The sequence below is a fragment of the Solea solea genome, chromosome 16, assembly GCF_958295425.1.
Source record: "Solea solea chromosome 16, fSolSol10.1, whole genome shotgun sequence".
In the NCBI taxonomy this organism is placed as follows: domain Eukaryota; kingdom Metazoa; phylum Chordata; class Actinopteri; order Pleuronectiformes; family Soleidae; genus Solea; species Solea solea.
Window position 1 is genome coordinate 21,659,510 of NC_081149.1, and position 25,289 is coordinate 21,684,798.

The 25,289-nt window shown below is 40.9% G+C and overlaps 1 protein-coding gene across 2 annotated transcripts in view; it reads left to right on the top strand.

Annotated features, from left to right (window-relative positions):
• LOC131475321 (myosin-10) overlaps positions 1 to 25,289 on the top strand; it is a 51,794-nt gene that overhangs the window by 9,242 nt on the left and 17,263 nt on the right. Inside the window, exons 4-9 of one of the 2 annotated variants that reach the window (XM_058653366.1) lie at positions 17,417 to 17,444; positions 19,696 to 19,798; positions 20,442 to 20,471; positions 22,908 to 23,000; positions 24,454 to 24,517; positions 24,606 to 24,704. In XM_058653366.1, coding sequence (XP_058509349.1) covers positions 17,417 to 17,444; positions 19,696 to 19,798; positions 20,442 to 20,471; positions 22,908 to 23,000; positions 24,454 to 24,517; positions 24,606 to 24,704 — 417 coding nt within the window. The remainder of the gene's footprint in view (positions 1 to 17,416; positions 17,445 to 19,695; positions 19,799 to 20,441; positions 20,472 to 22,907; positions 23,001 to 24,453; positions 24,518 to 24,605; positions 24,705 to 25,289) is intronic. The other variant, XM_058653367.1, reaches the window with a different exon arrangement.

Genomic DNA, 25,289 nt, shown 5'->3' on the forward strand with positions numbered 1-25,289 from the left:
AGGCTACATCAGTATTACACCTTCACATGAAAATGTTATAATTACCATATCATAAAGTTGACATTTATCCTCTATCCATTGTTATTACCAAGCTATTACTAGGTGATTACTATGCAAGTAGACTATCTATAATAAGAGTAAATATAATCTTATTACTTCCCTGTTACCAAATAAATTCTAACCATACTATTACCAGATTATCTGGAGGTTTGATTAGTAAGCAGAATTGTGGATTTTAGCAGTACACGTCTTGTGTCTTTATGGATTTGCATTAGCATTTTGGTCTCTCCTGGCCTGGAATTTAGCTCACTTGCAGGCAGCTTGAGGTTTGGCTGCATAGTCCAGGAGATTAGTGCGTGAAGAGAGTGTGTAAACTGTGTGAAAGGTCACAAGGTCAGAGCGGATGTGACATCACCGATTATGTCGGAGATGTCTGCTGTCACGGAGGGTTTCAGTCCGAGATTGAACATCGTCATCGCAGGTTTTCCATGCGTGTCGCCAGAGTCGCGTGGTTTATTGTTAACTGTGTTGTCATATGGGAATATTCAATAGCTCCTTAAACATTGTAAATCAGTGGGGAAAGGATTAACCATTAAAGTGTTAAGTCACATTCTTCATACTGCTCTGGTTCTCAATATTGTTGGCACATGATCCGCTGCGCTTATGTAACCTCTTGGCTCTGCATGGTATTATTTCTCCAAACTGTGATCTTATTTGGTTTTGAACCACAGAAGTTTAACAAGTACTTGTGTCATATTTAAAGACATGTTTTTGTAACTTTTGTTTAGTTTATTTTTTCATTTTATTGTTTTAGTTTGTATTTTGTTTCAACATTGTAAGTCAGTGAAGTATAATCGTGTGGGGTAAAGCCTTGTTTATACTCGCACAGATCTCTGCATACGATGCATGCCCAATGAGCAACAAAGAAACTAGTCTGGATAAACAGGCGACGGTAGCTCAGCGGTAGAGCGAGTCGTCATTAACTTGAAGGTTGTGGGTTCGATTCCCGGCTCTGCTAGTCTACATGTCCTTGGGCAAGACACTGAACTCCATGTCGCTCCTGACAGCTGTGTGAATAGATAAGTGATAGAAGAAGTGCTCTAAGTGAATGGGTGAATGGCAAAACTGTATTGTAAAGCAGCTTTCAGTTATCATCTATATAAATACAATCCATAAACCTGCCAGTACCTATAGTAGTTACATTAGAATATATCCATTGAATAACCTTTTTCAAACATTTTACCCTGTATCCTATTATTTACACATTTCACTTTGGTTTCCACTCTTCACATGTCTAAAAAACTGCATTTAATCAGTAAAATAGGAAGTCTCTGTGTCTCAAAGTGTGTCTCAGCGTGTGTTTGATACACATACCTGACCTAACTTCTGCGGCGCGTTGTCTTGTATATTACACTATAAAAACTCTTCATCAAGACCATGGTCTCTCTGGATGTTTTAACTGCTTATGAAGACACATCAGCTTGGCTAGTTTTCCCCCCCAGTGGCGTCAATTCTTTGTAAAGTGCTTGTGCGTTATCACAAAATTCAGCGGTGTGCGACATAGCACTGGGATATCGCTTGCAGCCCGGCGGAAGATTACGTTATTTCTGCCACGTGCAGCCTTGTGCCAGATGTGCTGCCGCTAGTATAAACCAAAGGTGCTGTAAGTGAAAGACAGGGTTCAACTAACATCAGATTTAGGATTGTCATCAACTGGACTGATCTGCAGCTGCACTGACACACACACACACACACACACACATTTTTACGTTTTGGTGAGCAGCAGGGTCACATTAGATTTCATCCACCCTGATAGGCAAAGACAGCTCAAAACGGTAGTAAGCGCGTACTATAATGGAGAAGAGTTGCACAACTTCTTTTGATAGATTTATATCAAGGCTTGCACTGTTCTGTGCCTTCTCAAAATATTTTCCATTTCAGCATGGTTAAAAACTAGACACTCCCATTTTTTTTATCTGTGATGTAGAATAGTTTGATTCCACTATGTCCAATATGATAACATAGTAAATAAATATGACAACCTTGAGTAAGTACCGATATCAATGTCACTCCAATACAATCTTTTCCGTATTTTAATACTTACATAACATCTGTGCTGATGCTATAACTGGCCATTTTTTTAAAGCGAATGCTTTAACTGTGTGGAAGACCTTTGCAGCCCCCCCTCACACCCTGATCACATGACTGTTCTCTTTAGTGAAGTATCTGTCATATTTTGCATTTATGGACGGTATCAGATTTTCCTTTTTCCTGTATCTGAAACAGTTATTTCAGCCAATATGATACTGAATATCTTATTGGCTCTTTCCTGATGTAGAAGAACCGCTGCGATAAGCTCAACCTTTATCTGAGTCTGTGACTGTTTCGACAGCCTCTCTGCTCCACTGTCAAACTCTTCAACAACAGCATTGCTTTCTCCGTCTAAGATATGCTGTGTTTCCACAGCATATTTGCCAGCGTTAACCCTGTTATTTATTTTTCATATGTCCAACATGTGTCAGCCTTGACATGACATTGTCCCTGGTTGTCTGGCTGACCTCCACAGCTGCAGTTGTAAAGCTCCAGGGTTTGAGAGTCTGACTGATGTGCCATAGGCTCCCTGTTATTACAGGCTGGGATCTGGTCTCTTTTGCCTCAGCAGGCAGGACAGCTGAGAGCTGGCCTGGAGCCCTGGACTGTGCAGACTTGGAGCCTGGACCACCAAGTTTGGTTAAAAGTCCCCATAACATTGAAATTAATATTTCAAACATATGGCCTTACTCCAGACATCGTCGTTATACTCTCAGCTTCCCCTTTCATTAACGCTGCTGATTAAGGCAAACACTCCAACACAGTTGTTGCCAGTCCTCATTCAGCAATATTGGCTTCTATAAATGTTATGAAGACCTAAAGGAACCTAGGCTCAAACAATTACTCGATTAATCAATTATTAGTCGATTACTAAATGAATGGTTAACTATTTTGATAATCGATTAATTGGTTTTAAGTTTTTTTTTCCATTATTAAAACAAGTTTTCTGATTTTGCAGCTTCTTAAATGTGAATATTTTTTTCTGGTTTCTTTGCGCCATATAACAAATACATCAGTAGAAGTGAATCATTTTGGTTTGTGGACAAAACATAATCTTTCAATATTTTCTGACATTTTAAGTAATCAACGGATTTATCGATTATGAAAATAATTGTTAGTTGCAGCTCCTTATTTGAACTAAATGAGCTTATAGTCTAAAGTCACGTAATTGATTTTCTCTCGTTTTTTTATCCCTTTTGCTACACTAATCACAAATATAGCTTTGTGGGACACCACACCTCTCGTTTGCCACCATTCTTTCCACCTGAGTGACCCCCTTTTCTCTGACGCTGGTGCTCATTCTTTCAGACTGCTGTCCCTCACAGGGGACAGAGCCAGGCAAACAGTGGAATGTGGTCATCAATGTGGTGTCCCAGCATTCCATACCATGCTGCATGCTAAATTCTACAAGCTGAGTCACTGTCAGATTGTCACATTCCCCCTGGCAGCTTATTGCACAATGTTGAGCTCCTGAACAGGGGTGTGTTACCATGGATACCTGTGTGTGCGCGACCAAAATAACCTTCCCTTGGGATCTCAAAGAGAGGTGTCACTTGTTGAGTGGCAGTGGTTTAGCTGGCAGCAGTGGAGGGCTGCGGAGTGTGTGTTGTTTACTGAATGTCGTTTGATACGGCTACTGTCTCGTCGAGGGTGAGAAAGCTGCGTCCTTAAATGCTTGAAAGCCACTGCAAACTATTGAGGAACTCCTCCGGTTTCAGAATTGCCTTCTTTCTTCTGCCTGTGACGCGAGCAACTGACCTCTTTCATTTCCACCCTTTGCTTTGCTTTAGTTTCCCGTCTTCTGCTTTTTTTCCTTTCTTTCAATCACTTCTGGCTTGGACGACACTGAAGAGGAAAATTCCCCACATCCTTGAAGGCATTTCAGTCGCCTTTCACATAACACGAAAAATACAAACCGCAGCTCTGCTGGAAGCTTCGTGGTAGCTCTGTTTGCTTTGTTTCCTCCCTCTCGTGCTTTGATCAGGAAACACAGGACGACAAGTGTGTGGAATGTCCACCTTCCCATCACTCCTCCTCGTCAAAATACAGCCAGGGTTGCCGTGGTTACAGGCCTCTGTTTTACTGACAATGTTGTGACCCCATTTTCTCTTATTTCACATCTCAACTTGCCAGACGACAGAGCTAAGTTCTTGGCAGATTTACAGATTCCGTCTGTTTGTGTGCATTGCACTTTTCATTCATTTCTTCAGCTCCTCTAATTATTTAGTTGCCTATTTCTGGCTCGTGTTGCTGTTTCTCAGGATTAGGTCAATTTACACTCAAGTGGCAATTGCAGTGTTGCAGTACATTGCGATTGCATAATCTTTCAGGTATGTATGTGGTGGTTCCAAACTGGAGAAGGATGAATGATGACGGAATGTTTTTCAGGTTGTAATTTTACATGAATGCAGTATTTACTTAATAAACGACTGAAATCTGTGCATTTTGTTACAATTTGACAAGGAAATATTGATGGAAAAGTGAAATAAATTGCGTTGTGATAGGATTTCAACCATATTTTCATAAAAAGAGTGTTTTAAAAACCACAGGTATTTGCAGTGTCTAACAAATGGTTGGATCACTTGGATGTCCTTATCCTGACGATGTAGCCATATACAGATTACAATGTTATCACCAAGTGAAAAGTTCAGTTGTCCAAACAGAAACAAACAAAGTCATAACAGAAAAGACCAAGGGCAGACCATGAAGATCTGAAGATTGTGCAAAAGCTGTCAGTTTATTGTTCAGGAAGAGCAGCCATATTTGATTACTGCTGTGTGTGTGTGTGTGTGTGTGGACAGGGGTTTCCTTGGTACTGTAGCACCTTTAATTGGTCAGTGTTTTATTGTCATTACCTTATGGAGTTGAATAGACCATGACAACTTGTAGGTTTCATTAAATATTGTTGGATTTGTTTGCATTCCCATATTTCACAGCAGCCATGGCTCCTACTGTCCTCAATGGCTCCAACTTGGCCCCCATTTACTCTTTAAAAAGGAATGTTCTCCTCAGTTGTGGAAAGATATTGGCAGTGCTACAGTCTTGGGTGCAATTTCACTAACTGCATTATTATTATTAAGAAGAGACCAACACAGAGACACTCTGGGATCTCTGCCTAAGTGTATCACAGAGTTGAGAGATGTGCCCACATCAAAAGTAGTGTTTGATGCTCCTGGACTTTTAAGTAAAAAACAGACCCATGAATATCAGAAGTGCTGAAAGAGAGTTGCTTTCTGTATTTTGCTTCCAGGAATAATGAGTCCCTCTGTGCATGTGCTGCAGATACTATATATGAAGACAGATGTGATATAGGAGGTAAATCTACAGTGAGAGAAGTAGAAAGTGTCTGGAGACCATTCTGGGAGACACGAGGAGAGAAGAGGAAATGTCGAAGGCCTCAATATTTGGGGGGGGGGGGGGGGTATTTTTATAGGGGTTGAGCCAGGATAATAGGGGGCATATGCAAGAACCCTAACAACATGATAAACAGGATTGGTAGATGGACAAAGAATACTGAGGAGGGGGTCAAGAGGAAAGATGAAAAAAAGACCTAAAAATCTGAGAAAGAGGGAGTCAGGCAGAAGCAAGAGGGGAAAGAAGGGACGGGGTTATGGGGGAAACAGAGCAGACGGTACAGGGGAAAGGCAGAGGGGGCGGTCAGTATTGTGCCTCACAATGGGGGCTTTGTGCAGTCTGAAGGGGGCTGGGATCAGGGTGCTCTCAGTATGTGTGTGTGCGGGTGCAGGCAAGGAGGCCTGGAACTACAGAGCTCTTCCCTGGGAAATGAGGCCTCTTGTTGGGGCAATGAGGGCTGCAGAGAAGGGCTGGTGAAGGACACTCCCTGAGACTGAGTGACAAGACAGGTGTGGAAGGTCAGGGGCATTTTCCAGGGGCTTCAGAAAGACTAGTCTGTTCTCAGTCAGTACATATTCAAGAGATGACTTTTCAGACAAATGGGGAAGCCTGTTTCGACCGCTCATGTTTGCATGAGTGTCCAACAAACACTCTGTTTTACACACATGCAGAGAGATCTTTGATGGCAGACAGCTGTAAGTTCAGGAATCAAATCACAATTTGGGACTTATATTTAAGGACTGATTAAAGTATCTATGAAAATAAGACTCTTTTCCTACTTAACCTAGATCATTTGGTAAGCTTCTTTTGTTTGTTAGGCATCATGCATAAGTATTTGATTGTTTTATGGAAATAAAACAGTATTTTTTTTAACATAAAATGTAAAAGTGATGATGCAGTATTTCTTAGATCCTGACCCACAGGTATGTCCAGCTTTATATTAGAGATGAACAAATTCACTGTATTGGTATTGGTCTGATATTGGTCAACATGATGCTGTAGTGATCATGTGAGCTTTGTGGAAGAAGAAACACCAAAACAGATGAGTGTCATTTTGTATAAGACTATTGATATTGGTATTGGTAGATACTCAAGGCTGTAATATCGGTATCGGCCATTAAACAGTAGTATCGAGCCATCCCGACTTCATATTGGCTTACTTTGTGTGTGGAGTCAATAGTCTGCAATCGTAACTACCATGTAGCAGGTCATGACCCGTGGTGATAGGTGTGGGCCTGTGAGTCAGTTGAAAGACTCAGATGTTGCGGAGAGATGATTTAAGGCAGAGTCGCTGTCATGTACTGCCCTCATTCTTGGAAAGTGTTGTCATGACAGACACATAGCATTGATACCAGAAACATCAGCGCGACAGATAGGGTTTCCTGATTGATGCAGTGACAGGCTGCTCGCTGAACTCATAATCTTACAACGGTACTTTGTGCAGCCAGCGATGGAGCAGCTAGCTGACGAGCTGCTTGATCTACTCTGTTTAATGAGCTAGTGATGATGTGTGTATATTTAATAATATATAGGCTGACCACAGACACAAAGATTTTGCTTATCCAACACTGCATACCTGTTTTTTTCCCTCAGATATTGTATTGAAATACTTGTTTGAACTCTGATGCGCTAACCTAGATAAGCTTGTATTTGAAACTAAAATCTCTTTGAGAGTATTTTTTTTTTTACCTCAATTTACATTTTCATTTCCAATCTGATCCCAATTCCAATAACTCAATTTGAATATCTGCTGCTGATACCAAAATTGATACAGATGCCACAACTCTCTACTTCATTAATGATGATAAAAATATTGTTGGTCTTGTTTATAAAACTACTACTACTTAACTACTAGTATTTAGATATCTAGTTAGTGAGTTTAACAGTAATGAGACAATGATTGGACATTTATGCAGAAATGTTTCTAATTTCTAATTAATTGCGTTGCAACATTTTGGCTATTAGCTTACACCGTTGCTTTATCATAATAAGTCAAACAGACAATTCCATTAGAGTTAGTCACTGGGTTCCATTCTGTGACTGAACCTCTGCTCCCCCTTGTGTGTCTGGATTCCTGTGGAGTTGCAGAGCTTAGCACTGTGATATTAGAGGTGCCAGCAAAAACACACGTACACAGGAAAACGGCCAGGATTATGGTAGGCCTAGCTATCACAAAGAACCACTGTGGACCAAACAAGTCACCCGGCTGCTGCCATCTGCAATCGATTACATTGCCAAATACTTTCTGCCATATATCCTGCAACTGCTTTCTCTCCGCTCTCATTGGCCAAATGGCAACACCCAATCGCATGGGCTAATTTTAAACTCTATGTAGGCATGCTGTCGTGCAGCACTTACACTTTATGTTAGCACAAACAGACATGCGTATGTGTTCAGCATACATATCTACCTATAGAGCTCCAAGGTAGAGGGTAAAAAAAATGGAACAAACAAACATCAGGAAAGACCTGTGGCTGTCCGAAATAGGCTTTTATTAAATCCTCAAAGAAGCACAACAAAGAACCTCAGACAGCCACTGTAGATGAAGAAAACAACAGGAGGAGCCACATCGTCATGCCATATGTGTCCGGCTTATCAGAGAAATTCAGGAGCCTTTTCCAGAAGTGCAAGATCTGTGTAAACTTCAAACCCAGCCACACCCTGAGGCAAAGACTGGTTCACCCCAAGCAAAAAACACCCAAGTCACAAACTGAGCATTGTTGTATATGCAGTGCAAGGAGGAGTGCTCAGTCCTCCAGAAAAGCCAGCTCCAGGGGAAAAGACTCAGCTGTACACCTGCATCTAAAGACGCTCTTTTGAGGATGCCAACATGTTTTGGACAGAAAAGAGAGATGGTTTGAGAGAGGGGTAAAGGGAGCCATCTATGTCCATTCAGACACCATTTGTCAGCCACCTACAAAGCTGTCTTGAGCGCCCTCCCCAAACAGTTTTACCCCAATTCACACTTTGACTCATGGCACTCATGGTACTCAGCCTCTGATGAATCACACTTTGGCTCATGTGACCTCAACAGCTCACATGATCGTTATGTTAATGACCCCAAGGTGCCACCAAGGGCTTATAAACCCGCGGACTCCCACACCAATATCAGAACTGGTGAACCCTTTTGGATGAGAGGCGCAACGTCTTCAAGAACAGAACTCCAGTTGCCTTCGTTTTTAGCACTTAAAGGACTAACTATTATAGCTTGAGAAAGCTTCTACCTGTTTCATACTGAAATAATCCCAGGCCAGGGAAGTGTGTAAAATGTTTCCATGTTCTCATGAGACCTTTAACAGGTAATCCTCTTTTACAGTGACATGCATAGAGAATGCATGATGAGGTGTGACAGGAGACCTGGGAGTTGTCCATGATCCTTAACAGGACAGGAGTAGTTTCTAGACAGATGTGATGAAAAGTAGAAAACCAGATTGGAGCCCTGCTACTTTCTTTTTATTTTGTTCTCATATTTTATTGAACACCAAACAGGAAACTTTCCGCCAGATAGAGAATATCATATATTTAAAATAACTGATGGTGCACAACTGCAGGTATTGTTTGTGCTGCACATACACTGATGGCTCATACTTTGAATCATAGCCCCACGCTGTGTAGTTGTAAAAATGTTTCATTGGTCTACTGGGCTTGCATTTCGTAAAAAAGTAACTTATTTCATTACCTTGGTGCGATGACAAAATCCTGAATTTCTCTTTTGGATCCACAGCTTTGGATGAAATTGCAGGAAGGCATCAAAACAGCAACAGAACTAAACCTGTCAATAAATTGAAACAGACTCTGTTAAGGATTTGTTTTTCTAAACTTTTTTTCAAAGTTTTTGAGATGACAGATTTGTAATTATTTGAAACAGAGGGTGTAATTAAAATGTGTGTCGCCAGACTAATGAACAATGGTGTTCAAAGATTCAAACCCCATGCTGAGCCACTTTTGTTGGAAATGAGAGCATGAGTGTGTTTTTGTGTTTCTACACACGGATACTTCGGCATGACCACTGTGTTCAGTGAACCAAAGTTTACTTGCAGCCTTTTTATGTAGTTTGCTCACTGTCTTTTGCTGTCCGTCATATATTTTATGTCTTTTTCTTCTCTTCCTTCAACAACAAGCACAAGCTACCGGTCCAGTAGCACAACAAAACTTTAACTGCATTTAACTGTCTCAACCCCGCCCTCACCAGATGCTACACTTCTACTCAATGACTCCCAACAGGGAAGCTAAGCCAAGGATTTCCATTCCATCATCGTCACTCAACATATGTTGTTTCTCTGCCGTGTTGCCAGATAGCTGGTACACATCTTCAGGGCAGCAGACACGGACTGCAGTTAATGTGGCAGGATAAACATCTCAGATTACGTAGTCTTCTAATTAGAACAAAGATGTTTACCGCACCAGTCTGTTCACTGTTGGATTTGAAAAGGGAAAGACATGCAAATGCTCTCTATTTTTTTTTCTGTAGAGTGCAGCTCAGAGAGTATGACACAGTCTTCCACACCAAGCAGAAGCCCACAAGGACCGGAGCTCAAACTGAATTTAATAAGAGGAGACTTTGGACCAATTCCATTTCTCCTTTTTACCCATGCCCCTTGGAGCTGAATTACAAGAGGCAGTGTTTAAAACTATCTACCCAATCTACCCCTACAAAATGGGACACCCCTTTAAGAACATGACAAGTCTGTGCCTATATTTCGGCTTGAAAAGGATTCAAGAATCCTTCAGGAAGGATTCAACAGGCTGTTGTATCCTTCATATTTATTTCATCAAATTATGGGTCATTATAAATAGGTTAGAGTTTAGTGACAGCCCTAAAACATATGTCACCTGGGCTACAGTACATGGGAAGACTCATGCCTCTCTTTTGTATGTCATGTCAGCCCATGTATAAAGCTATCACAAGCAACCATGTAGCAGGAGCATAAGCATAAATGATGAGTATGTTTTGTGTGTTGGATCTCCCCCACTCTGCTGTCACCCACTCACCCTGGTGGTCCCTCACACTCTGCTGTCATTTCCGATAGGGCGGGAACATACGCGGTGACAGTCTATTTCTGAGTGTGATCTCAGCTGCCAACGGCCATCACTATCGCGAAACTGAATCAGAAGCACTGAAACACCCATAGGATTTTATTTCCAAGTATGTCAGCTGGTGACACAGAGATATTTATAGCTGGGAAGCTCTTATTTCTGCTCCCTCTGTTTTTCGTCTTTTTATCAAGACTCCAATGTGCCACTTTGAACTCGGCTATCTCCATTTTCCTCTCCTCATCTTCCTATCTGGTCCGGTCCCACCACACCCATCTCTCTCATAGTCTCTGGCCAGCAAAAACCTGTTCCACAGTCTCCCCTCTCCTGGGAAGTATTCAGTTGAGCCAAATGCTCAGGGGATCAACCTGTGACTGTCAGTGGGAATTCAGAATGGTCTCCACCCATTTGTTCATTCATTAAGAGTGTGAAAACGATGGGCTTCACTGGCTTGTTCTATGTTGCTACTCTTTGCGTTTTCATGATTGGCACAGAGTGGTCCTTTATTGGTTGATGATGAAACGTGGAAGCCAATACCCATAAAAGTAGGTTTAGCCTCCACATTGTGAACCCACCACGCCTGCCCCTCATTTCCCCTCAACATCACCTCTGTTGTGCTGCCAGCCTGCTGAAAACAACGCCTGTTCCACACCCAAGAGGCCCCAGTGCAGGCAGGGAGGGAAACCGGGGGCATTCGAATTCCAACACACGCACACCACACACACATACACACACGTAAATGGCCAGTCATCTCTGTGGGGCTGTTTGCCCTTCTGTTCATAAGCCCATGAATACCTATAAATGCCTAACTGGCAGCTGGTTTGACATCATTACAGTGAATCATGCAGTTGAGCTGTTTGGTCATTCAGTGGTCATTAAAGGCCATGTGTACAGAAACATATAGTAACTCCAAAGAATGTGATCAATGAGCCAAAATATCTAAGAATAATATAGTAAATTGCAAATGTGGTGGAAACTGCTATGGATTATTGTTTGCTTCTGTTTTGTGTCTATTTTAATTAATAATAAAAGCCTTACTTTTATACTATACCTTACTAAAAAATGCCACATCTTAATGTCATTCAATGTCTGACCAACAGTTATACTGAAGTAGTAGTAAATTCCCATCTGGAATCTAATGTAGAAGGATTGTTGCAAAGGCTGACAATGGAACCCTGATGATGAAGGGCTTGTTAGTTTTGTGTGGCGTTATTCAAAATACCATCACTTTAGTAACCGTTTACTTTGTGCTAAAGATTGTAAATAGGTCAGCGTCTCAAAAGTAAAGCAATATTAAATTGATCTTATATACTAATTCTGCTCCTCCAGCTGCTAAGTAAATAATGTGGATGTCAGTATTACCCTTAGGGATGATTTATAGCTTCATGGTCACGACTGCTGTTGGAGGATGCTGCGCACTGTGTGTTTTCTCCAGCCCTCTACTCAAGTCTGCTTAATTTGCGTCTTATCATAATTGTTCGGAAGCTTCAAAGTGACAGTTATTCACTGCAGACACCCGCAGACCACAGCACTTCCAAGATCACGCTGACTGTTTACTACTTTCACTGTCTGGGAATGTGAACGAGCTCTGTCTCACTTGTGTCTCTCTCTCTCGCACACGCACACACACTTAGAACTTTGTTCACTTGGTTATAAGTCACTCTGGATTCAGTCCAGCCTCTGTTCAAGGCCTTTATGTTTAAGTAAGGCGCCATTTTTACACTGCCTTTCGACTAATACAATCCCCATATTATATTCGGTATTGTATCTATAGGTTGCCCTCACTAAATAACAGTAGTTAATGAGAGCAGCACACTGGCACTATCACTCAGGATTTCTTAAACATGTGAAGTGGTTGCCATGACTTCACTGTGTGTAGTTGTACTTTACAGCGTCTTTTATGAAGTGAATTGTGAGCTCTTGGTCTGCAGTGTGGAAAAATGTGTTACATCCAGTTGTTAAGACCCCAAAGGACTGAAAGTCATGTTTTCAAGCCAAGCTTTCATTTTTATTGCTGCATGTTCCAAATTAGAAAGCTGCGTGCATTTGCTTCCACAATAGGCAGAACACCCATCGCTATATAGAAAGGTGAATAAAAAAAAGCGAAAATGGGTAAATAAATGAGTGCATGTGTGCATTTTCAGCGAGTTCCTCAGAGGGGGTTAAGAGGTGGTTTTATAGGGAGCTTCTGCCAATGTTATCACAAGTAAGACCAATGATAATAAGTGCGGGTGTAATCATGAATTGTTTGACAGCTCGCGACTCCACATGCACAAAGTTACCGCTAAAACAACAGTTTGCAACATTTAAGAGCAAAATCTGTGGGTTATTCTTTGGGTTGAACTGCATATTGATGAGGACCATTGAAAATAAATGGACGTAATTATGATCCTTGCTTCAAGAATGTTTTTGAACACCAAGGTTTGGTTTCAGCTGAGGGATCTGGAGAATGCTTCTGGTGGTTGTGGTCTGGAGACCTCAAACGTTCTCAGTTTTGAGACCAAATGAGAAATTTTGTTCCGCCCTCGGACTCATTAAAACCAAGGAAGAGAAGAAATTACTACCGTTCATGTGGTGACTGCTCAGATATTGAAGGAAATCCGTTTTGATCCACGGCTTAAATGATACTTTTTTGGTGCATGTCTTAGTCCATTAACTACAAATGACCTAATCTACATTTTTGTCAACCATTTCCACATAGTTGTAGATTGTTCTGCCTTCCCATCGGTTTATAGTAGGTTACATGCAGTGTACTGAGGCTTTACAAGGTGAAACTGGGTCGATAGAGAGGGGGTTATACTAACGTTTGGGGCTTTTGTGGAGATGGAAGAGAAGGGGGAACGCTCTGGAATGTGGAGAATGAGGGTTTGTCCAATCCTCATGGGGGAATAAATTATTTGCAGAAAAAGGGAGCCCTGCTGTGTAGGCTCCGATCATGGGAGCCCAAAGTGCGATTTGTGTGAGTGATTGGTATTGCACGGCCTTGAGACATAACACTGCAGTTGTTTTGACTGGAACGCGATCGGGCGCACAAATCTGTATGATGTGTGTGAACAGATGAATAAATGCCATGCTCACGATTGACCCTTCTTTACCGACAAATAGCAAAAGCCTGGAAATGACTCGGATCCATCAACATTATTGTTTAACTGCTTGCTCGGTATTGAACTTGGAGTAGAAGTAAAGTGGTTCACCCCTGACTGGTCTTTCTCCTCTGCCGTCATCCAAACTCGTGTTGAACTGATGTCCAGACAGAGAGAAAGTTGCACATTTACTCCTATGGTTGCAGCTAAACTACTCCATGCAATTTGACTACTGTCCTTGTCTCAGCATTCAAGTCATTTATTCAGTGTGTCCCAATTCGCTCTGCTCGATGGTAATATCCTTCCTTTCAAGTTGTTGATAATAGGTGTTTTCCCAAAACAAATTTAATTCTTTGAGCTGGCAGGGCACATATTTCATGCATGTGCAGAAAGTCTAGACCAGTTTGGGTCCAGATTAATTAATAAAGTTAGTAATGATTCACAAGGACATTATCTGGATGTGTTGTGAGACTGTGAGAAATTTGATTAGCACAACTTCTGTTGTCCCAAAATGTTGATATGTATCTTAAAAGTCTCGTTTTTGATATGCAAACACAATAATTAAATGTTCTTAAATGGTATGTGACATGTTGAGAGAGCGAATTGTGGAAAAACTTGTTTACATCCTATTTAATATATGCTACATGACTGGCTTGTGATTTATCATGCGGGAAATCAGTTAAACATCTCCTCTGATGAGGTGATCAGATTAAAAACATCTGTTGGCGTGGAAGAACTATTTTTATTTCTCCAGCAGGGTCCCACTGTTTAGTGGTCACAGTAATCAGGCTTTGCACCATTCACAGAGAAATAGGGAAATGAGGGCGACACAGAGAAAAGAGAAACACAAAGTGGGTAGAGATTTAGTGCGGCAGTAATGAGCTACTGGTAGGGAAGAGCACATTCACTTTGAGCTGTCCACCTACGCCTAACCAGCATGGCATCCTGGGTAAATATGACCCAGCAGTTAGTTGCCGTGGTGATCTTGGAAGCAGTATCTGCCAAGAGGGCCAAGGTGGCAGCATGTAGCAGATGGATGTACCCACCTTCTCACACAGCTCCAGTCACATTATCCATGTGAATGTGTTTGTTTCTATATGAGGCTGCACAATATATGGATAATGTAGCTTCATTGTGACCTGCATAATATACAGTATATATCACAAAAGACTGCCTGAACTGCATTTTAGACCATTTATGAACGTAACAAGCTGTTGACAACACATTTGTGCTGTTGAGTCATTTTAGTCAATATTCTTCTCCCAAAAAAGAAGGAATTAACAGCCCAAACATGACTCAGCTGAAATGCTTTTGCTGTGTGTCGCCTTAAAATGGTGTAATTTAAGGAAGAACTCATATACACATGTAGCAATGTTTTGTGCATTAACAATTTCCAGTTTCTTTGTCTTGTGAGAGGAGTGGAAGGAGGAGGAGAGACTCAAACGGCCAACAGCCTGCTGCCAATGTGTGGTCAGAGGTTTATATACAACAGAAAATGACTGTCAACAATATCAACACAGCACTTTACTGCAAGAAATATCTATATTTTAGTGTTTTCAAAGATGACAGGATGTACAAATTCACATGTACAATAGTCAATACAGAGATGTGTGTACGTGAACTACAGGAATATCTTGGCTGTGGTGATGCATTTTATACATACACAGCATCTGTTTGTTGGATATTATATTCTGGTTGCTCTCCATTGATGGATCAGTATGTGTTAGGCATTTTAACCCCCCCCCCCCCCCCTTTTGTTCTGGCACTTGAGGTCAGTATGTACTTTGACCTTATAGAGGAATGAAATCATAAGGAATGATTGTCTATCAGAGAGAAAGCTCTGAGGGTCTGTGGGTGGAGGTGATGAGTATCTGCAGAGGGATCGTACGTCAAATGGAACATTTCAGGAGGACGTTGGATGTAAGCTGGATAAATGGGGATCAGAGGATAAAGTCCAATGATGTGTGTGTGTGTCACTTTCATGGGTGCATCTTTTTCTTCATTGTAGGATTGAAGAATATTGGGAAGAAAAGCCGTTCATGATGATTCAGCAGTTATTCTGTCTCTGACTGTGATTTATTCGTAACGACAGTCAGACACAGAAATATCCTCCCATAATATTTAACTTCAGTCAGGCCCATAAACATGTTTTACTTTTTATACTTTGTTTTTGTCTGTGCAGCTACGTCATCGATGGCTGCTCATGTCACTGTTATTACAAACAAATGACAAATGTGGCTGCAGCCAGAAGCACGAAATATGCTGCAGATTCTTCTGCACCAGAGGATTGTTCTCACGAAAGACTGACTTGTCATACAGTGTTTATAAAAGCACCAGAGCCGCACTTGATTTCAGCACATACTTTTAAACGTTTGAATCTAAAGTACACGATCGCAATTTGCAACAGATTTCGTTTTTTCCTCATTTGTCATAGATTGCAATCAGGTGCTAATTTCAGAGCCATGAGGTCACACATGTAAACTGCTTCTCTCTGTAATCATTCGAAGCAGAGACGATGTTGCTGAGAGGCCGTGGTGTGTGTGTGTGTGTGTGTGTGTGTGTGTGTGTGTGTGTGTGTGTGTGTGTGTTAGGTTTTCATTTCCATGCTGGGTTACACAGTGTGTTGTGTGCCTCAATCCAGACTAAGGGCTAAGGTCTTATGAAAGTCAGCATGAGGTGCACCTGATAAGCATCAGGTTTATGTAGATGTGGCTGTGAAATGCAAACAGGAAGCACAGTCAAGTTTGACGGCTATCAAGGGACAGTGCACAATTGTCTATCATTAATTTGTTGTATTTCAGTGTTTTTGTGCAGGGAAGTCTTTGATTTTGTGTGCACACACATACAGACACTCACGCAAAGCACAAACCCATTAGTCACCACCAGCATTTATGACATTGTAATAGCAATAGGTCACTTTATTTGGTGTAAAATTGGAATCACCGGTGACTATTTTGTGTGATATCTCACTAGAAACTACATAGAATAGTTGTTTTCATTTGAAATGACAACATTTCTTAAAAAGATGTATTTTCTGCCTTATCGGTGAGCGCTGCTGCCTTTCAGCAATCGTGACTTGAAGCAAGTTTCCAGTTTCTATGCAACCAGACACAGGCCCAGTGTTATATCCAACAAAAGCTCCTGTTCCTCCAGTAATATAGCTTTTAGTTGTGAAGATATTAGTATTACTATTTTTTTTTTTTTAATGTGATGTGTGTAATCTTTCTATTGCTGGCGTAGATCCATGGATATGTCAACACACACACACACACAAAAGTGTTATTTTTGAGTATTTAACATTCATCATATAAAGCAGGCAACATAGTTGTTGTTTGCTTGTGGGTTAATCCAGTTAGGGCACAGTGTGATTATACCAGCGTGTGAAGGAGTCTACAGTTTCTGCTAACAGGTCAGGTCCCTCTGGGTTCTGGTCTTTGTAGTTCTCTGCAGTGCACAGCAAGACCTTTAGAGTTAAGAGGTCACACACACTTCAGTTGGCATAGCCAATCCTGTCATCTGGACTTTGGTCTGAATTCCTCTGTGATGAAAAGCTGCAAGAGTTTCAGTTAGTAACCTCAGTGTCACTTCATGGTCATTACACAGCATGGCTTTGCAGAGGAGAGGAGAGTAGCAGACTGAGGAACGGGCATTTGGATGTTAAGTTTATTCTTTACACAGACCCTGGATTCATGTAATGTTACTGTGCATAGACTCAGTGTTTCAGTGTGTCCTGTTGTTCAGCATCTGCCTGTTGATTACTTGATTGCTCTTGTCTTTGTAATTATTGTTAACGCCAAGGAGCGCATGGAAAGATGCTGACTCTGTTTCCTTTCTTTCTTTCTTTCTTTAAACAGACCGTGAGGACCAATCAATCCTTTGCACGTGAGTACCCCAACCCTTAAATCTCTTTTAATTGTCCTCCTCACCGGGCCTCACCTGTCCTGAGGTCACATCTCTGTTAGGACAGTTGTTCTGCTCTTTAAGGTGTTTCTGCTGATAATGCAACTTGATGGGCTAGGAAATGAATCTGTCACAAGATGAAGATTATATAGCTCTGCCTTAATAGGATTCTCTAATCCAAAGGCAGTGTCTCAATTACTGGCCTCAAATGATTTTCTCAGCACCTTCAGTGAACAGTTAAACTAAGCATTATAACTTCAACGCGAGCACTTTACAGGGATCATTGCTCGGGGGCTTTCTTGGTTTGCCGATCTTTTTGTCTTATTGAACTAAACCCTTTTCCATCTTCTTTCATCTTTCCTTTGCCCTGGGTCAGTTGGCCGGCTCCCATCCTCCTGCTTTATTTAAAGACTGGTTTCAAATAGCTTTTTTGCGGAAGCTGGTTTGTGCAGCGGCTCAACCCAAAACTGAGGGAGTTAAGAGTGCGGTTTGGTGCCCTGCCTTTATGCTCTATGACAGCGAGTAATTAAGTGCCACACTCTTCCAGTGTGGCTTGAGTTGCCCCTGCCAATGAACCGTTGCATAATCTGTCTCACGTTCAGAAAACATCTCCCTCTGTTGGTGGCAGAAGAGCCTCAAGAAACAAACAGACATTGATTCAAACCTAATTTGGTCACAGTAAACGGCTCCCCCACTCGAAAACTGTTAACTGTATATTGATTTCACAATAAAAGACATTCATTTTGTTGCAATTGTATGTTTATATTTGAATTAGCAACACAGAAATGCTTACAAATTGAAAGACTGAATTTCCCAAAAATACTGCTACGTGAGTTTAGTTTTGTTGTCTTTTATTATTGAGTGAAATGGGATTAGAAAAATGGGATTAGAAAAGCCTGATAATTACCTGACTTTATTCTACAGCCCACAACCAACCTGTGTTCATGCACAAACCTTGTAAAAAACACTTTTAATCTAGTTAAAATGGCCCCTAGCTATATTGAAGGTGTGGTTGTGTTCCTGTACTTACAGATGGTCCCATAAAGGATCAAACAAAGGATTAAACTACGTTAAATATCCCTTGTCTTCCACAGGACTGAGCGCTAAGGCTATGTCTCCTACATCACTATCTGAATAAGCCATGAAGATGATCTTGTGACTGGCGTTTAGCTCATAACTCTGTTGTTCAGTTGCTTGGACAGTGATGACACGAAACAGAAATACACAGAAAGTGTAAGAAAGAAAGAATTGCTCTGGTGTCATCTTGTCTATATGCTGTTTCCCACAGAACAGGGAGTGGCAAATGAGGCCAAGAACGTGTAGAATTTCCCACGTAAGAGTTGATTGTGAGAGAGCAATAATCCGCTGTGAGACAATAGACACTCACAGTGAGGTTCCTACTACCATAAATGGCTGCTTTAACCCACTTAATCACATCTTGCGTATAGGAGTAAAGGATATGATGTGAAAAAGCCCGTCAGTGATTATATCTTTCAGGAACATTTGTGAAACAAGCCAAACTTGGATGTGTAACTATCTTGACCTACTCTATATTGCTACGCCTGCATGCTGCATTCAAGGACTCGCCCATAAGCTTCAAGCTAAAACTGCCGTCTTCCTTGTGCTGCTGAGCTAATTGCCAGCTAGACTAAAGCCACTGGTATGTAGTTAGATGTAATATTGCTGGCCCTGGTTTTCTGGTCTTTGGGACCTGAGCTGTGGATGGTTCTGCCTGAACACAGCTATCATTAGATACAGCCCAAATACAGAGCCTGGAAACTCTGGAGAGTGTCCCACTTAACCACACGTTTCTCCAGTAAAACCAACTGACAGAGGAATGGATGGATTTAGAAATCAGCAACACATACCCTGATAGTTGTTGACTTACTCTCCCGCACTTTCTATTTCCTCTTGCTTTCAATTCGTTTCATGGTTTTCATTCAGTCACTCCTCCTGACTGCCACACTGACCAATAAGAGTTATTTAGTTAATTGACTACTAATTAAGAGATCATTGCTTAGGTTTCCATCTTAAATTAAAGCTTGCTTCCCAAATGGCCTCAAGCATATAAACCTGAGTATTTGAAGCTTTTCTGGTTCACCACAGTTCCCTGACGCTTGGGAAAGACCACATTCCCACTCTGCACTCTGCAGTCTCACCATTAGAGGTCACTCATTCTTCCACAGTGAACCTATTTATGTATATCCATGATGTCTATTGAATTTCTTTTCAGAGGTGAATCAGGCGCTGGCAAGACCGAGAACACGAAGAAGGTCATCCAGTACCTGGCCCACGTTGCCTCCTCACACAAAGGACGCAAAGACCACAACATTCCTGTGAGAACTTCACTGCCCACTCCTCTCCTCTCCTCTCCTCACCTCTCTTCTCTTCTCCTCTCCTCTCCTCTCCTCTCCTCTCCTTGTGAATTACCTCTGCACACCATGAATGTAATCATCGTTAGTTTGACATATTCAGAAACATGGTGTTTTCCTGTAATGTAAGACTGTAGCCATCACAAAGACTGGAAACAGTGTGTTTGGCTCTGTCGGTCACAACATTTGCAATCTCATATTTGTTTATTCTGTACAAAGAGAAGAAAATGAATGAGTATGGGGTGTAAAGGGATGAATTCTTTTATGCCATTTATGCACTTTAGGCATGTTGCTGGGTGGATTCTGTTAACTGAAGGCTAGTTTTTCGATCGATCTTCTTATCTTTTGGAAATGAAAAGGCATTTTTTTCCCCTCAAAATGTGAATTTATCCCTTTCTTTAATTGTAACATTGTAACACAAGTGTTTTTTTTAGCTAACCTGCTCGATGTTACCGTAGTCTCATTGCTCCCGCTTCACATCATCCAATGTCGTTCTGCGAGAGCGCAGCTATTGCTGCGTTTGCTGGTGTTCTGTTTCCTGTGGCTTGTGTCTGACACAAGCGCTTCAGGTTTTTAACCCTTGCATTTGTTTATCCATAACAAACAGCCAGAATCTCCCAAAGCATTCAAGCTACAGGCAAGTGTATCTCTCGCTTCTTTAAAAAGTGTGTGTGGTCCTTTTTGGTGTTTTGTGTACACTTGCATGCCCTAATCTCCAAATCTCTCCCGAAATCTAAGCTTCTTCTTGCTCAGTCTTCTCATGTGATCGTTTGAAACCTAGGGAATCTTTTATTAAACGAGAAGGCTCCTAATGATAAAACAGTCCAGGTCTATTAGCATTAAATAGAAATGTCTCAATTGCTTTGTTTGTTTTTCAATTCTCAGTTTAAACTCATATAGTAGTTATAAAAATCTGACCATCAACACATTAAAGAAATACTTCACCGATTTGCATTTAGCTTTGTATTACTATTATTATAAGATATTTCTCAGCTCTGGGGAACCTGAGGTTGGGCAACACAATTTTTCAAAAATACTGTTCTAATAATACAAAGCTAAATGCAAATCGGTGACGTATTCCTTTAAACATTTCTCCTCAAGTGACAAGTGATGAACTCATGATGCTAGAAGCCAGTAGGTGTAAAATAGAGTTGTTGATCAAATCTCTCATATGTCCATGCATGTTTTCCACTGATGACGTTCTCTAGACGCATGTGTGTAGTTTTAGCAGCATTTCAATTAGTATTGGCTCGGCTTTTTCTATAGCCTTGCCTGCGGTAATATTATTCCAGTCACCAAATGCGCCTTTGCTTCATTTGGGGTTTTTGTTGCCCAGGCAATAATCAAACACAGATGATATCTTTGCAGATGTTTTAGCCGAACCTGGGTTTCTTCACATTTTTAATCCACAATGTTTCGTCCCAAAAGTAGCACAAATTAAACTCTTGCTGACAAAGTATTAAATCTGCTCCAACCTCGTCCCACATAAAAATGGACCTTTTTCTGGCTCCCCTCTTTTTTCAGGTTGATTTATCTAAAGGCTGCTTTCTTTGGTCTCCCCCAAAGCAATACCTGATGTTTGTGTGTCCTCTGTAAATCTAATAACTGTGGAATCACAGTGAATCACATACCCGGCAGCCTTGAGCACACACAATCTGAGTTAATGCCTGTTTAATATGGTGTGTTTCAGTAGCTGCAAGTGAGAGGATAGAAGTCAGTGCCTCACTGTGCTCCCCTGCGTGAGCACACCAACCAAACTGACCTCCTTAACGCCGCTGTCCCTCTGAGTTGCATTAGCACTGCCTCTAACCACAGGCCAGAGGAATGCAAAACTAGAGATCAAGGCAGAGCGAAGATGTGCTGCAGGAGAGAAGATTTGAAGGGGGTTAAGTAGGGTTGTTCTTGGGGAGAAGAGGTAAAACAGACCTGAGATGAGGCTCAAAGGTAAAGGGGAAATGTGAAGGAGGGTGCGGTTGGTAAAGCACATCAGGAATAGGATTGAACAATCGTTTTCAAAATGTAATTACAGTTTGACATTTTTGATTATCATTCTTTCAGTGGTTGATATTTTGATGGTATGCCATGTGGTAAGGCTCCATCTCGTATTCAACCTATAACACAGTAAATGTTGAACTAAAAGATTGACCTAAAGTGGTGTTGCATTTTAAATTGAAAATCACATTTTTGATATTTTGCTCCTATCATTCAGCCCTATTTAGGCGGCATAGGTGTTTCTTTAGATTTCCATAATGTAGATGCCAAATGTTAGGCCCATATCTGGATCATATGTTGGGGCAGAGATATTAAATTGGAATGTAGACTTCATGTATTTTCACAACTAAGTAGGTCGCCCTATGTTCCTTTGAACAACTAGGCAATTAGTAGCAGCTCAGGTGAAACTTACACTGTCCTGATGAGTATCTTGGAGTCAGTTTAAGTTCAGGGACTGATGGTGACACACCAGCCATAAGTGCTATTTTTGTACTGACTACAGTATGCTCTGCATAGAGGAGTGTGTGCCATGTGTAGGGGGAATTAGAGGTTTCAAGGAACTGGGGGAATGTCCAAACTGCCTATCAGCCCAGGTTTTAAGATTGGGGAGGAAGCCATCATCGGAAAAAAACGTCATGGTGGTGAAGTCTTTGGATAGACAGTGTATATCATCACAGCCGTAGGAATGTGCAGGCCGGAAGAACGTGCTCCCTCATCAACCCAAACTAACCACTGACTGCAGGGCATGTGTTGGAACACACTCCCTGTTGTGCCTTTGCGGTTACACAGACTCAAACAATCTGTTTGGTTGTCTTGGCCCGTTAAACTTGATAAAAATCACATTGTACTTGGGTTGATTAAAGTAAAACCGCCAGAGGCATAATTATGTGTCTCAGTGTCACCAAAGACTGACTTGGGCCAAATTGTCATTTACCTGTTCTGTTCCATAGACTTGTTTTGTGCGTCTCAGCAGACACAGAAAACGTGTGATAAATACTGATTAAAGATCCATTACATTTGGAGAGGCATTGGAAATGTTTGACAGCTTGTTGGATCCTTACCTCTGTGTCTCTCTCCACAGGGTGAGTTGGAACGCCAGCTCCTGCAAGCAAACCCCATCCTGGAGTCTTTTGGCAATGCCAAGACAGTGAAAAATGACAACTCGTCTCGCTTTGTGAGTTCACGGTTCCTGTTAAAAGCATCATTCTCTTGATTTACACATATGTACAGTAAGCATTTGGAATGGAAAATATTAAATCCACAGTGACTTTTTCATTTCATTTTTCCAGTTCCATATTCTCACAGTATTGACTTATCACATTAAATATTTTGCTAATCTGATATTTGTAATATTTATCTTGAATTAATGTTTTTATTTATTTAGGGATTAAACTAACTGCAAATTGGTGCACAAGCACTATTTAGACCAATAATAGATGATTAGTTTTCCTTGGAATAAAATTATACCCTCACGGAGTAATCATTGCTCCCTCATCCCTGAATTGAATCCATTGCTTATATTATACAGAAGCTTTAGGCAAAGCAGTAGTCTGATATTTGGGGAGGTAAGCTACTTAGTTAGCTCTGGCTATTTTCTTAATTGTATTTATGTTGCACTTAAACTGGTCCGGCTCAGTTAAAAACGGATTTTCTTCTGGTTCCTGTTCTGCAATGTGTAAAAAGAATAACGCAACACAATAAACTAACACTATAATGAAAGGAGAGTAGAAAGGTTACATGGAAAGATAAATATTTTATTTGTTTGTTTGTTTGTTTGTTTGGTGAACATGAAGCTTTAGCACTCAAACAAATCTACTTACCAGCACATTATGGCTTGTTTTTGGCAAGACACTTCAGAAAGTTCCTGCAGGAAATAATGAAGATTAAACCAAATTATAATTTAGTAAATTAATGAACTTTCAAGTTTTTTTTTTAACCTTTAGTAGGAGTCTTTGTGCTCATGCTGGCTGTAGCATTGTATTAACTGTACAGACGTGCTGTAATGAAAGTGAAGGTATTTTTCAAATTGTACTAATTTAAGTGTTTATTTCAACTGAATATTTGCTTAAACAACCGCATGTTCATATTTCTTGTTTGATTTATACGTTTTGCTCACAGATTGCAGAGTGGACTAATGCTGTATTTGTAATATTTGTCTCACGATGTTATGATTAGTTGCAGAAATCAGATAGATTGTAGTTTCTAAGCACTTAAGAATTTTGTGTGTGGCTTAACCATCGCGTTCCTCTGTCCTCATGATTCATTGGCTGGCTCACACGAGATGCTGTGAAAACCAGAAGACAGATGGTGTCTCACACACACACACACACACACACACACACACACATTCACACACATTCACACTCACGTTTCACGTTTCAGGAAACCACAGACATGCCTGAGATTCTTTCTGACCCGTTAACCTGGCTTTTCCTAATATAGACATTTTATTCTTCATATTGCTATCGTTTTTGTCATCTGCAAGAATGACACGCACACACACACACACACACACACACACACACACACACACAAAATGACATCATAGACTTGTTGATTAGTTTGTGGTGTTTTAACTGCTGGGTTTTGTTTAACTGTTATTATTTTGTTCTTTTTTGTTCTTTTAGGGGAAGTTCATCAGAGTCAACTTTGACGTCACAGGCTACATTGTTGGAGCCAATATTGAAACCTGTATCCTCATTATACTGTTTGATTTCTGAAGATTCAGCAGCAATGTCAGTTAATTGCTTATTGTCAAGTCCTTAACTCTTGCTCTCAGACCTTCTGGAGAAGTCGAGAGCCATTAGACAGGCCAAAGATGAGAGGACCTTCCACATCTTTTACCGTCTGCTGGCAGGAGCCGGAGAACATCTCCGAAGTGAGCGTCTGACTGTTGCTTTAAGGAGCAGTTAGCTTATTAGGGAAACAATGAGAGCAAAGACAGTGAGGGTTTTTAAGTCTGTGCTAATTTGCTGCAGGAAAGGAACCAAGCTCAGACTGCTTTGAATTAGCAGCGGGGGAAAGAAATGTTTCACTCTCATTAACTTTTAGTTTCGGTTGTTAGTACATTGTTTCGTGATGATGCAGAAGGTGTTAAAACACAGTTTGCCCTCTCACTCACAGCATTTTATGAAAACTGATGCAACTATTGCACACGAAAAGGTTCTCAGCATCATTTTAATTGTAAGAGCAAAATCAAGAAGCTCTAACTTATTGGTCATTGCTCCTTTAAAAAGTAGCACTTTTACTTTACTTATTACATGGTACCAAAAGTAATAAGATACATTATTCTTCGTATTACTATTACTTTATTACTTAAAAAAGTCTTGTTACTCGGTTAAGTAATTATATTACAGTAATAAATCCATTACTGCCCAACACTGACAGGAAAACATGCAAAAAAGAATAGAATAAAATGATCACATAAGAACTTTGGAAATCACCTTCGTTTCCTCTTCTCCGG